We start from the raw sequence: 14,721 nt of genomic DNA on the forward strand, positions 1-14,721 counted from the left end.
ATTTTCGTCGCGGATTGGTTCGCGCATTAGTTTGCAACTCGTTATCACGACGCCTAAATTTCAGTGTACATTATATCCTTTGTATTGCTGTGCGCGCATATACATGGTATTCCGAAAAGCCATCGTATCGCACTTTCCTACGCGCTGTAGCGATTCAGTAACTAGAGGAACATAAACACACGTATACTTCCGAGAGAGCAGTCATTAAATTGTAACGTCTAAAAAGGGAAATGTACTACAGTAATAAGAAAAGAGATATTAAATATTTTCAACTATTAGCTTCTATCGCTATTTGATGTATCTGCAGCTTTTGCAGCATAAAGCGATTTTTTTGTATATCCAATTTTTAACTTTTACAAAAGCCCCACGCGTCCGTGTCTCTGTGTGCTCCGAGTCCTCTCTCCATTTAATATATATCACACAAATAACATCTCCCTGAATCGAATTTCTCCTGGGATGTACCCAGTGTGTAGTATTTACAGCGATATAGTGCCCGATCAGAGGAAAACACCACCGGTGAATCGTCCACCCGCGCTGCTCGCGGAAATTCACGTACGATTCGTCTCCAATTATGCCGTGCTCGCTCGACGCGTACCAATGCATCGCACAAACGCGGCGTTCCTCCCTCATGCCCTTTGATCGCCGAGGCCAATCGTCACCACACCGAAGAATTTCAACGTAACGTCTAATCGTGATGCATCGTCATTATTTTAATTATTCTATAACCGCGCGAAATAATCAAACGATCCCCGGGTTTTTAATTTTTCTCCCTCCCACATTCCATTCATAAATCCAGTTCTCCATTTATAAATTCCTCGCAATCAGAAATTTTTATTTTACGCCCCACCGATTTCCTCCCTCTCGATTTCGCGCATAAGCAAGCGTAATCGCGGCCGCGAGAGTTTAAAGCCCATATAGAGGGAATAAATTCACGGACTAAATGAGTTGCCGAATCCCGGGCGAAACGTCGTTTATATCGCGGCGAATTCTCGTTTCGCTTCGTTATCAGACCGTTTATTTCGCGTCATTCGTGTCATTCCGCACTCGCATAATCCGCGACAAAATTGTATTATTAATTATTAATACGTTTAAAGCGGAGTAAAATAAATCTATTCCTCGCGAATGGATTGACGGATGCGTCCAGTATAGTTTCATAGTTTACGTCAGAATAATTTTACCTGACGCGCAATAATCTCGACGGCAAAGAGGCGTAAAACATGAAATGGCATCGTTTCACCTGGTGAAAATGTCGAAGCACTATCATCTCTGCATTCGGCAAGGCAAAACAACGATTTATCCCTGCTTCAATTCCATTTTATGAATAAATGAGAAGCCATAAAAATTTAACCGCCAGATTGCTGAAACCTTATGTATAGAGAGAATAACTTCAGAAAATCAATTTATTAAGCGTTGTATGTTAATTATATACTTAAAAAAATACTAGCCTTGAAATACTGCAAGAAAATAAAACATATTCCTAACATTATGTACAAAATCTTAATACACGTACAATACCTATTTATATTATATTCTACATGTCATAATATTTTCTATTGTATAGAAAATAATATATTAATAATCTTTTAAAATCTTTTATAATATAATCTTTTAAAAGCTAACGCATACACGGGTTTTACGTGCGTCGCATAATATGTACAACAAATATGGTCGAGTTCATCACGTTTCACATCTCTCGTCTCGTCGAAGATGCGAAAAAAACCGGGCCGGATCTTGTTAGCACGCGCCGTTTACTGATTCTGTCGATCGACTCGAGCAGTCGCATATAATTGCCGTTAGAGACGCACTTCCTACCCCGCGGCCACGAGAGCGGCTCGCATCTTCGATGGACCTGCTCTCGCGCGTTCGCGACTCCCGCGGCCGACGAAGTACACCCGTCTGCACGGTACGAGCGCACCGCCGCCCCTCAGTCGTTCCGACTAATTAAACGACATTTAAGCGAGCGGAAGGCAAGCGGGCATTGAAACGAAACGACCGGCTGCGATTCATGCAAATTCAACGACTTCCGAGCGAAGTGTTTCCTCCCGGCCGGTTCTTCTCGCCCCCGCACCCGTCTTGCTTCCCCATCGCGTTCCTTTCCCTTTCGCGGTGGGCGTTTCTCAGGTACACGGGGGGAGGGGGAGATGAATCGCAGAAGTTAGGGTATCGTAATCGATTTCTCTCCGAAGAAAACAAAAGAAAAGTTTCAATCCCGAGAAACGGAACGATCGACGAAGACAAAGTGTTTTGATGAATTGGACTTCTGCAGTACGCGGGGAAGTAAGAATGTAATTTTTACCGCGAATTTTTGCGCGCTACGGAAATCTTATGACGTGAAGACGGTTCCTGATTCAATTTCACATCGAGGAAAAGTCGACTTCGAATTCGGCCGGAGGAATTCATCGACTCCTCACCTCGGCGCGCGATCCGACCTCTATATATTACATCGCTGCACGAGCTTTTGCCTTCCATCGCGTTCGCGCGCGTTTTCCCCGGGTTCCGCAGTCAAAACGCGAACATGCAGCTCTGTACCTTTGTAATGCACCAACGAAATCACGGTAAATGCATCCCCGGCGAACGACGGTCGACCTCAAACTAACCCACTGAAGAAGAGGTGCGGACCCGAGTGCGGATTTCGACTTTAACCCAGGTTTAAGCCGAAAGAGCGGTAGCGGTAGACTGGAATAGTGAGAGAGTTAACCAACGGGCGAACCGGGTTAACCGAGGTCGCCGATACGATGGGAAGTCTCCGCCTCGTCCGCCGAACTACGAGAGAGAGCGACCTTTCGTTTACCATTTATCGCGACCTTTATTCTTATGCGGAGTCGTAAATACAGAGGGGACACAAGTGCAGAGAGAGAGAGAGAGCCGCGCGCGGGCGAATCGGCGACGTTAACGTTAGACGTTGATGTTAACCGTACGGCTAAAACGTAATTTGCTCCCTGGATGAATGCAGAATGTGGGCAGGTTACGTTATAACACACATAGTAATGCGCATATCATTTACATTTAGTTATGTAAAACGTATCTCGCACTTAGGTAGTCGCACGGGTTTAGAACTCGTGGTACTATTTATCTTGTGGTAATGCTGATAGAGCAAATGCACAATACGTATGCGAGAGGATATTTTCAAACAACCGGCCATTCACGGAGAAGTGGATGTCACATTTGATAAGTGAAGAATTCCTGTACGAAACTAAATATTGAATGTGATTCTCATATACGGACGGCTGCACGATTGAGTCAAAAACGAAGAATTAGCGAGCACATGAAGCACGTCATAAAGCTCGTATCGGAGAAAATTGAATCTGGATTTAGATTCGCGTGCACATCTGTAAAAGGGTCGACATTCTACTTCTGATTTCTCGATCGGTCAACATTTGAAATCTAATTCATTCCCATCAGCGGTTCGAAAGCTCTACAAAACTCCGACAAATTGCGATGAAAGGAAATAAATCGTTATATCCAAAACAAATAGACATATATCTTGTCAATTTAATTTAAAAAAAAATTAAAAATCTCTGATGTATAAAATCAATTAGAAAAATATACTGTCAATATGCAGCAGAATTTCAGTTCGTGATCACGTCAAATGGACGCTGACAACCAAAATAATTTAAAAATAACAGCTGTACGATTTATATCGCAAATCAAGCGACACTTTACGAAATTAATTTTGCAAAATAAGGTGAATAGCTTTAAGAGCTCCGCTTTCATGTTATTTATCAAAATTATCGTAATTATTGCGCAAAGATTCATTACACAAATACTTCGTATGAACGTGAGCACGATAATCTGAAATACGCTCGTTCATTTTAATACGAACGATGTATGGAAAACACGTGAAATATATATGAGTATTTTCTGACTTTACAATGCATCCATAAATGTCGGAAATAGAGCTGCGGGTAATGCCAGATATTAACAGGTTTTTTTCCGCCCTCGCCTCGATTCTGACCCAGTTTCGATATTTTATACTAGATATTTTGACGGCAATTTCGACGTGCAGTTTGAACAAGGATGGACGATCGCGCGTTTGAAATAATTGTACAAAGTGAAACGAACCGGAGCTTCCGCGTGCTCCTCGTGCAAACGAGAGAGTAATGCGCGCGAGGTTCAACGACGCGATATTAAAATTAATTACAATCATAAAATTCTTGATGCGCGTATATTATTCCTTTCGCCGACCCTGCGTGCACCCGTGGATCCGTCGTAAAATCTGGCGAGAATCCGTGGGGGGAATGGCGGGAGGAGGGGGGGGACAAGGAGAGAGAGAGAGAGAGAGAGAGAGAGAAAGAGAGAGAACCGGGAGCCCGTTTCCAATGGTGTCATTAGTTAACCGAGGCCGGGTTAATCGGAGGCCGTCCGTTAACCGGAGTTGTCGATACGAGAAACGATAGTACCGATCGCTCGGAGACGAATTCCGCCGCAGCCGGAATTCGCTCGTCACGTCGAGCGATCCCGAAGCGTTATTTATCGTGCACTCCGGAATTTATCGGGACTGTTAATTCGGTAAAAGCCCATCCATCCGCGCGCTGCCAGTGGCAGAGCGGAGGCATATTTTCAAAACTATGTTGGACAGTTCGACATATTTATCGTCCCAATTAACACATTCTTTTTCGCCACATCAGTTTCTAACGTAGTTTCCAGCAATTATGTAAATATTGCAGGAAACACGGCGCTGAGCCGGTGTTTCCCTCTACGGATTTCGAGGAGGGGGGACGAAACTTTAAGTTAAATTATTAACTCAACTGCTCGTGAACTATTAATTTTCGTTTTGTCGGATGCAACTTTTTAAATCCTCAATATTAGATATCTTGGGTAAGTCTTGAACTGCTATACAAGTGAAAAGAATAAAAATCTTATTATCTAAAGTTTCTTAAGAAACTGAAAACAATAAATGTGTGCAGAGAGTTGAGTCTCTCTCTTTCTCTCTATCTTTTTTTTTTACTTACCGGCAATCACTATCTTCGAAGAACTCGAACAAGTGATTGAATCACTATACGATCACGTCTCTCTACCATCACAATAGAAATCTTTAATTTCGATATTTCGCACGTTCGAGGCTTCTCGTCCTCGTTTCGAGGTCGCGAGCCTTCTATACCGGGACTTCAAAGAAAGTTCCTTCTCTCTCTCATTGTCCAAATATTTAACGGAAGACACTCACTCGAATCTATCGAGGTGCAAGAGCTTGGCTGGAGTGCGAGAGAGAGAGACACGCCCCGTTTTCGCGAATCGATCGCGACCTTCGAACGCGGACGCGTTTCCGCCGGGCACGTTTTGGGGGCGAAAACGAGGAGCGGAGGAAAAAAGGAGGACGGCAAGAGATGCGCCGGTAAATGTGACATACGCCAGAAACTCTCTCGCGAAACAAGGGCAGTCTCTCCCTCGTGCGCGCGCGATACGAGAGAGCGGTAATAAGTTTTGTCGGATGGCGCGAGCGAGCGCGAGGCGGTTCGCCGGCGTAAACTTCCACCCTCTCCACCCCCGTTGGCTCTGACACACGTGCGCCAATCGTAAATCGCGCCAACCCGCTTGCCGCCGCGCCAACTTTCGCGAGCCAACGTACATACCGCTCTCTCGCGTTACCGAACACGGAATTCAATTTGTTGCAGTTTCGCCGATAGGTGAAGGAGGGAGGGAGGGGTAGGTAGGTCTCTCGCCACGACATGTCACCTCGCCTAGGCGACGTCGCGCCAGCTCATTGCGGATTAAAGGTGACGGTAATTCAGTCGCGTTGCACGCGGGAGTTTCGGAGAACGCGAACGAGAAACGAGTCCACAATTTGCAAAGTTTGTTCAAGTATCGAGTCATGCATAAATTGTAAGCTCGTTCCGGTTATACCTTCGTAAACTTTCCAAGCAATATTTTGCTCAAATGAAAAAGGAATTAATGAATAAATGATTTCTTTATTGGCGCGATGAGAGAGAGAGAGAGAGAGAGAGAGAGAGAGGAGGGAGCACAAGAGAAGCAAGAAGTACGTGCAGAGAAATAAGAAAGGATATCAAGGAACTATTAAACTCAGAGGACACTCAGAGGACTCGGTTATAAGCTACTTCGCAATCTGGCTGAGAAAAAGCTAATGCAATACACCCATTTCTTCCTTTAATTCTCTTCCCGGCCATAACATCATAAATACCAGAAAAGAAATCGAGAAGAAACACGTGTTTCATTTAAGGGATAAATTCTAAAATCACATAATCGAGCGAGCATTAAGCGACCTTGTAACATAAACTTATTAATCATGAATACAGATATTGTATAACTTCAAATCCATCCAATATCAAATCCAACAAATTATTTTGCAGAGCTGCATCGCGCAAAATTCCCGCAATGAATCTCAAATATATTTTCAGCCGTAATTAATAGAATTTTGCTATTTAGCGAATTTTTTCAGCAAACAATGATCGAGAAATTTCTCACGAGAAAGCGAGATATTTTCGGCATGTATCTCGGCGTGTACATAAACCCTACGCCGGGACGTTAAAAGTTCGCCGGCGAGAGAGCATTACGTAACTCTACCCCCATACCTATTCCTCTCTATCCAGGTAGATACACGTACATAGTTACCGGCGCCCCCATCCTTCCCGCGACGCGAAGTGTACTTCCGGAGTGTAGTAGTTGGTAATTTGGCTCCGAGCGGGTACATAGAAGCGAGGCCGCTTATCCAGGCACCCAGACGGAAGGAAATGTCTTCTCCGTTCCGCGACGGAAGCTGGCCGAAACTCTCAGTCAGTTTTTCGAAAGTCGAGTGGTCCTCCTCCCCGCCTCTTGATTTCGATTTCTTTATCGTCGCGACGAGACGGCGATCCGCATGCGATCACACGTTCAATCACGCGCGTCTATACGTCGGCATACGAGACGAGAATATGTTCTCTCCACGCGATACACGAAGCGATATCCGAACTCCGATTCAAAAGATTCGTCCGCCGTGCATTTCATATCCGCGATGTATTATTTACATAAAATGCGAAATGACCGTCGACACATTCCTCGCCACTGCGGAATCTATACGGAAGCAATTTAAAATGGAATTTCCCTAGCGCGGAAATTTGATTTAATCGAGTTTACAACGTTAGAAGTCTTTCTAATTAAGCCGCAAATTAAGATTCCGCTGAAGTAAAGTTCGGCTTTAATGTAACCGAGGAACGAGTTTGCGCCCGTCTATTCTTCTTTCCTCCCGAAAGAAGTTTTGTAAATCGCCGATCGCCTTTAACTCGAAGAACTATAAATTGTCTCGGCATACTCTCTCGCCGAGGAAAAAATCGACTTCAACTTCATCGAAGGATAATAATTTATACCGACTGGCGGAAGTTGGCATGAATCCCCCATCGTTTGTCATTGTAATACCACACCCTTTTTACGTGATTATACGTCGGATATTTGCTTTATTTAACCAAACGCGAAATGCACGACTTCGCCTTATCTCCCTCCCGTAAAGATACAATGGAGGAGTTAACTCGCGCATCGCCTCCTCCTTCCCGTAAGGAAACATAATTCCACGTCGCGTTTTCTATGATAAACGGTCCGAAGATCTCCGGTCAGCGAGATACTGCAAGTTTAATTTCTATTAGGGTAAGCTACAGGAAGACGTCCATATTCCTGGTGGCTCATGGCTGGTGCATGCTACCTGTACACTGCCGAGACAATGCATCATTCTCCTCCTTCCCGTGCATCTACTGAGATAGATGGCAATTTGGCTGAAAGTGGAGAGAGAGAGAGAGAGAGAGAGAGAGAGAGAAGGGAAGGAGACTGGAAGTGCATGTATGAACCACGGCATGAACCGGAGTAGGCGTTTCATCGACGTAGTTTGCGAACGCGACCATCAATTTCTCGGGACATCCGAGAACGAGCGATCGGCTAATCGACCTTGATCTTTCCACGTGCAATCCCCGTAGATCTCCTCGCTCCACTTCGCCCGTGACACGTCGAGTGACGTACGACATCGTGCATCGATTATGTAACGTTATACGTTAAGGGAAATTCCGATGTTCGAGATATATCGACTCTCTCTCTCTCTCTCTCTCTCTCTCTCTCTCTCTCTCTCTTTCTCACGCCTGCACTCGCGAATACATTTTAACCGTATTCTGGACGGGCATCTTGACGGAGAAGTTATTGCAGGGTAAATTAAGAGAAGAGTGATGGAGTGTATTAATAATGAGATATTGACAATTTTTCCATTATAAGCGACTAAAGTGTTATAACGATTTCGACGTGATCGATTTTTCTCAGAATCTCTCTTTCTTTCCCCTCGATTAATTTCTCATAATTTATTTCGCGTTCGCGGAATTCAATATGTAACTGGCTACCGCGACATTTGATATCAGAAATTAAAGAGTTACGAAAGCGAGAGAGACTGGCATTCAATTTCACCAATTGGCGTTATTCCTCGATACTTTCATGTAGGATAAAACCTCTTGCGGAGAAAGATTATTGTTACCCACGCAAATTCTGCCTTTCACTTCCACTTGTCGATCGACGCCCCTTAATGGGGTGCATCGATTCGCAATGGAAAAGAGATCCTGTGATGCTCTCAATGTATAACGGGCATTCTTCTTTCCGTTTACGAAATACAAAAACCAAAATTCCCGGGATGCAACATGATCGGCACCATTCCTGCGTTTCGGGCGGGACAAAGCGCGCGGCGTGTTCGCTCTGACGATTCTATTCCCCTCTATTCAACATTCTTTCGAGCGTATGGGCTGCATACGAAGGTAATCTATCTGCGGAATAGCTTTCGATTCGATTTCAAATGGAGCGAATTAACGGCAGATCCCCCACGACCACGCGTATACCGTCGCGTCGTTGCAGAGAGAGAGAGAGAGAGAGAGAGAAAGAAAGGGAGAGACGAGAAGTCCTCGGACGCCCATCGATTTCCCCGAGGCGTGGAAAAACGCCCGGATATAACGAGAAGTATGCGGCGTCGTGCGGATACTGCCGTCGTTTCTTACCGACGTATGCCCTTTTCACGGAGGGCGGAATTCGTCTTCCCTCCTTTTCTCCTTTGCCTTCCCCCGACGATTCGATCGCGATGGTCCGACCACGCATCGTTTGTCACACGGTCAATCGCATTACCGCGTCCGCCCGGCGCGCGATGGTACGGCACGTAAGTGGGCAACAACGCCGAGTGGAAACGGCGATAAGTGCGCGCGGTACCGAAAAAAAAGGTCGATCGCGCGCGCGACGAGAGAGTTCGTACTTCACCGGCGCAATTACTTCTGCCGCATAAAAATTGAAGCCCGCGTGGTTAAGGACAGTTAACGACACTTGTCGCCGCATTTTGCAACTTTCCAATCACGTCATTCCAGTTAATATCGTATACCGACCGTGTGTCGCAACGCGAAAAATTTCCACGGCATAAAATTTGCCAGGGTACACCTCACGCGCGGTATTTTATGCGACCCAAATTGCATTTTATGCACGCGAAGAAGATTTCCGATAGCAAAAAGTTTCTCAGGTAGCTCTCTCTACTCTCCCGGACGGGGAGTCTCTTCTCGATGGCGCGTCGACACTTCTTGCATTTTACACGAATATAAAATATAAATAGATCCTCCGTTTCGGAGGAAATTTTACGTCCTCGACTACGCGCGCCTCGAAGTTGGAGCGCGATTCCGAGGCGATCAGTTTCGCGCATCAGAATTCGCGATAGTACAGGGCGGCCTCCAGTTCCACGCCGGGCGAGTTCGTATACCACGAGTAGATAGAGCCGAAAGGGGGCAAGGGGGGGGGTGGAATGACGCGCGCAAGGGATGCGATAGATACGGACGCCCTCCGCCTAGCTACGAGGGCGAAGGCAAAGATTTATGATGCCGGTGCGTCAGCATCGCACGTCTCAATTTCGGAACCGCCGTCGCGAGAGAGTCAACGGGAACCGAGAGTTCGGTTCTCTTTCTCTCTCTCTCTCTCTCTTTCCCGCCCTTTGTTGCTCGTCGTGCCGTGGACGCGATAAGGGAAAGGTACGGCTACCGACAGAACGAGGAAAAAAAAAGGAAAGAAAATAAAGGAGAAAGACGAGTCAGACGAGATAGCGGCCGGGCGGACTGCGAGCAGGAACGAAGCGCGGAATTAATCCGGCCGGCAGCTTCTCCCCCTCCTCCCTACCGTCCCCCCCCATCCTCCCCCGTATACGCGCTTCCGTTTCCGTCCCGGCCGTACCTCGCCGGAAAATAGTTCCTACCTCGGACTCTGAGAGCGGCGTCCGACAATGGAGTAATTATTGCAATTAGCGAGCTACCTACTCCGTGGATGCTTTTTCGTGCAGCGCGGAGCCGTGCGGAGAGGACCGCGGGCGGGCGGAGAGGAAAAGGTGGTCGATACTACTCACGCAGCTTTGAAAATCGCGAATTTCGCGGGAGAGAGTGAATCGCTCTACCGCAAACTCGTAAAATGACTCTTAATGATGCTCGTAGCTACATCATTTGCCCCGTACGTATATAGACCTGCGCACCCCACGCGAACCTCACGAAGAGCTGAAGTTGCATTTATTGGTCGTAAATCCGACCGCCCCCGTGCGAGTTCGATGGTTTCGCGGTGGTTGCAAGTTTCGGCTCTGAAACACAAGGGCTTTTCCTCTCGTTTCCAGCTTTCCCGTTTGTAAAGCCGGTCTCGCTCTCTCGAACGAGAAAAGTATACGGGGTGTCTTCTCTCCCCGTGTAAAATTTCGGGGAGTGTACGTTTACCGCGGGTTAAACGGTACTTCGCGTTTTTCTCTCGCGAAAGGCACAAAATATAGAGCAGTGTTGACATAAACGTCGCTCCGTTCTCGTTATTATAAAAACACCTGAAACCGACAAGATATATCTGAAATTTTTGTATCAACAAATTTATCCACGCATTAATTCGTCACCGTCAAATATTCGCGGACAGGTATATAAACACGTGCGCGGATCGCCTTCCCCCTCCCCCCCCCCCTTGAACACCGGCAGGTATTTATGATGAAATAAACGGCCGGAGAATACGGAGGAAAAATAAATACGTAGATATTTGCGGTACTTTTTACATCGTGCCCTCCCTAACGGTACCGCCAACGTTTATAACCGACGATGCATATACGTGGAGTCATATCGTGACACGCGGGTATACATAGCACGATTACCGTAACAGCTATTGAGCCTCGGCCGCGCGGAGAGTGCGGACTTGATGAAAGCTGCAATGAAGCAATCGCGCATCTGTCTTAATGACAGGAAGGAGGCCCCGCGCACAAAGCCAACCACGATTTCACCGAGGCAATACGCGCGGACGGTCTCTATCTCTTTCTTGTATTTATTAGCCGACCGACGACGATTGACCGACGATCACGTGTCGCGATCTTTGGCTCGCGGGGATGGAATGTCGACGAGGGAGATGAGAACGTACGCGGGAAGGAGCGTCTTCGTCGTCATCGTCCTTTCAACGTGCACGATGGCATTTGCTCCAGCATTCGAACGGGATGACGCGAGTGTTTAAATCTGAAATCGTCGATTGAAATTGTCGAGAGACCCAGAAACCACGCCGCGATTTCTCTCTCTCTCTCTCTCTCTCTCTCTCTCTTTCTCTCTCTCTTTTCGCGACGAAATTTCTTCCTCATTTTTATCACGTTTGCACGTTTCGGTAGGTCGCGGAGGTTACTCCCTGCTGGCGGCTTCTTCTAACATTGCGGCTTTTGCGTTTTGCCCTTTTGCCACTTTGTTCCGTTGTGAATAAGAGTCGCGGGTGGTGGAAGTCGCGCGGGGTGGGCGAGCCGCGGAGCGCCGCTGCAAAGCGGGAGTTTGCGGAGAGAATCGCTTGGTTAGAATAGAGTTTCAAACAGAAGACGCGATGCGAAAGGCAACGCAACGCGCTTTGCGCGCAAAACGAATAGCAGACGCGACGTCGCCAGGTTGGCAAAATGGAATTACGGGTCTACCGTTGTAATAAAAATGTAAATTGCACGATATAAAAAAAAACGATATCAGCGGGAGGGGATTGGAGTATAGTTTTTTTTCTCAGCAGTCGGCTAATTTCAACGTTCGCGGCGCAATTTGATAACAAAGTACCTTTCCGTGCGCCAACTTGATTCAGAATATGCAATATGTAATTTCCTGACTCTTTAGAAACCTCTTTTCCGTCGCGATCAAAGAGATAAGTACGTAAGCGATGCAAGGGTACTTCGTGTAGTCTCGTAAATCTTAATTCCATTAACCGTGAAAAGGTATCCACTGTTGCATTTTTGTTAGTATAATAAAGAGATTGAATAATACTATCGTGCGGCTAGAAAAGAAGCGTAACATTTACGAGCTTCCCCGATTACGCTTTCTTGAGTAAACCGAGAGCTTATGCGACGGCATCTTCTTTCGCGAGCGTTCGCGAAAAGAACCGATTTATGAATGACAGCAAAAATTTCTCTCACTCTACTCTCTTTCTTTACGCGAACATCTTTAACATCTGCAATACGTCGAAAACAAGAATTCTTTCCGATGTGATGATATTGGATTTGTTTCCGGAAAATGAACACACGCAGTTTGCGTTGCGTGCAGGATTATCTCCGCAATTAGGAGTCGCTGTAAATTATCCGTGCGTATAAGCGTCGAGGGTCCTTCGATTAACACTTTACTGACACGTCAATTCGTGTAATATCGTACACGAAAAGAATGACGTTGGACCAACAGCATTAGCCGACGGCAGTTTAATTGGAGTTAATCTTGTTCGGTAACTGGTATTAATGAAGCAAATAAAATATCTCGTTAAAACAAGAACACGGCGTATTTGTTTCATTAATACTGTCATTGGAATTAATAAGATTATTTTCAATTAGATATGCCGTCGGCTAATGTTGTTAAATTTTTTCCCCCCGTGCGCCATCAAATGTTCTCGTGTGCAACTGAATGAAGAAATTATGATAATTCGCAGCGATATCTCGCGATCGCATATCGAGTATTCATTTGCGTGAAAAAAAATAGCGCTATATTGGTTTAGGAATTCCACAGCAAGTACGTATGTTGATTAATTATCGTTCGCTTGTGCTCTAATTATTTTCAGTCAAGTGATACGTAAAATTCTGAACCGTTAATTATTTTCATTTGAAAGTAGCGTATAATTTTGTGTAAATTGTATATTTACACGTAACTCATACTGTGAGTTATTGAAAGAAATACGATTTGTAGTTATTTTTAAGAAATATAATCTACACAGGTGTAAAGCATGAAATTCATCCGTCTCACGTGTTAACGCATCGCTACAACTGCTAATGATTACAGTTGCAGTGCTGCAACAATTCACAAATATCGGAATCCCGTAGAAGCGTCCGTAATTATACTAATTACTCGCATTAAGAATTAATCAGCATTTCACGCGCGTATACGCGCGTCGCAGCGAAACGTGGCGCGGCCGCCACGCCGCGCTGTCAGTAAAGTGCCAACGTGGACGGATGATTTTTTTTTTATGGCAAGATGGACTTACCTGGGGGACAATTGCACTCGGAGATGTCACGTTTGAGCCTGAAGACCGCGCCGGAGTCGAACCGCTGCGCCTGCCGCAGCTCCTCCTGCATCTCCGCCTTGAGCCTCTGCAGCAGGGCCTCCACCGGCGACGAGGGGTCCTGGACGCGCAGGCAGCGTGCTTCCAGACTCGTGATCCTCGCTTCGAGGCTGAGCTCGCGGTAGAAGAGCACACCGGACACGGCCAAGCTGGCGAGACAGAGGGCGCACATCGCCCAATTGAGGCCCGCGGTCCGCGCGCGGAGGGCCTCATCCCGGAACTTCCGCGGCATCGACGCCTCCAGGCAGGATGGCGACGACGGCTCCTTGCCCGTCCCCGGGCCCGACGGCCAGGACTTGGCCGCCGGGTCGTTCTTCATCGCTGTCGCTGTGGTTGTCGTCGCGCACGCACGCACGCACGCACCACGCACGCACGCCACGCCACGCTACGCCACGCCACGCCACGCACTCGCGGCTGCCGACCCGGGGCTCCGGGGTCTTTTGCGAAGCGCTTGACGAGCGTCCCTAAGCGGCGCGGCGCGTCATAACCCGCGCGATGCACGTCGATACACCGTCGCGCGTGACCGCGGCGGCGGACTTTCGCGTGGAGGGACGATAAATGGTAAGTACGGCGATACGCTCTTACGCTCCGACCAACGCACGGCGGCGATCGTTACAGACGTCGCGGCGTCATCGTCCATCTGGAATGCATCTTCGCCGCTCGACCACCCGTCGCGCTTTTCTCGCTTTCGCCGTTCGCTCGATTTCTCGCGCCTCGATGACGAATAGCTAACGTTAATTTCGACGCTCCTACGATTATTTCGGCTCACCACTCCGCGTCCGCGATTACTTCGATTACTATCGATTGCTCCGATCTCGATTGTATACCGATTGTATATCGATTGCGATACACGAGCGACGACGCGATACTGATCGGGACACGCGCGGCCGCGCGCGTTCGTTCGTTCGTTCGTTCGTTCCCGCGTTCGGTATGAAAACTGCCCGGCGCGACGCGCTCCAGACACGTCCACCGCCGCGCTAATGACAGCGAGTCGCGTTCTCGCGCTCCCGTGGACTCGCGCACTTTTCACACATCGAACGGCGATGACAGCGGGGGAGGGCCGGCGACGGCGTGCCGCTGCTCCGTTTCCTCCCTCTTCCCTTACGACTTGCTGTCGCCTTCTTCTTTCGCTTGGCCCGACGCGTTACCGGAGGGGGGAGGGGGAGGAAAAGGGGGGGGGGGCAGTCGAAATGGAACCGAGAACACGCGCCGTCTGCCGACGGCGGCAAA

The 14,721-nt window shown here is 47.5% G+C and overlaps 1 protein-coding gene across 1 annotated transcript in view; it reads right to left on the reverse strand.

Annotated features, from left to right (window-relative positions):
* LOC105456524 (collagen alpha chain CG42342) overlaps positions 1 to 13,723 on the reverse strand; it is a 142,387-nt gene extending 128,664 nt beyond the window's left edge. Inside the window, exon 1 of the mRNA XM_011700624.1 lies at positions 13,414 to 13,723. Within this exon, the coding sequence (XP_011698926.1) occupies positions 13,414 to 13,723 (310 nt within the window). The remainder of the gene's footprint in view (positions 1 to 13,413) is intronic.
* Positions 13,724 to 14,721: the final 998 nt, after the last annotated feature.

This window comes from Wasmannia auropunctata, unplaced genomic scaffold, assembly GCF_000956235.1.
Source record: "Wasmannia auropunctata unplaced genomic scaffold, wasmannia.A_1.0 LD335634.1, whole genome shotgun sequence".
NCBI lineage: Eukaryota > Metazoa > Arthropoda > Insecta > Hymenoptera > Formicidae > Wasmannia > Wasmannia auropunctata.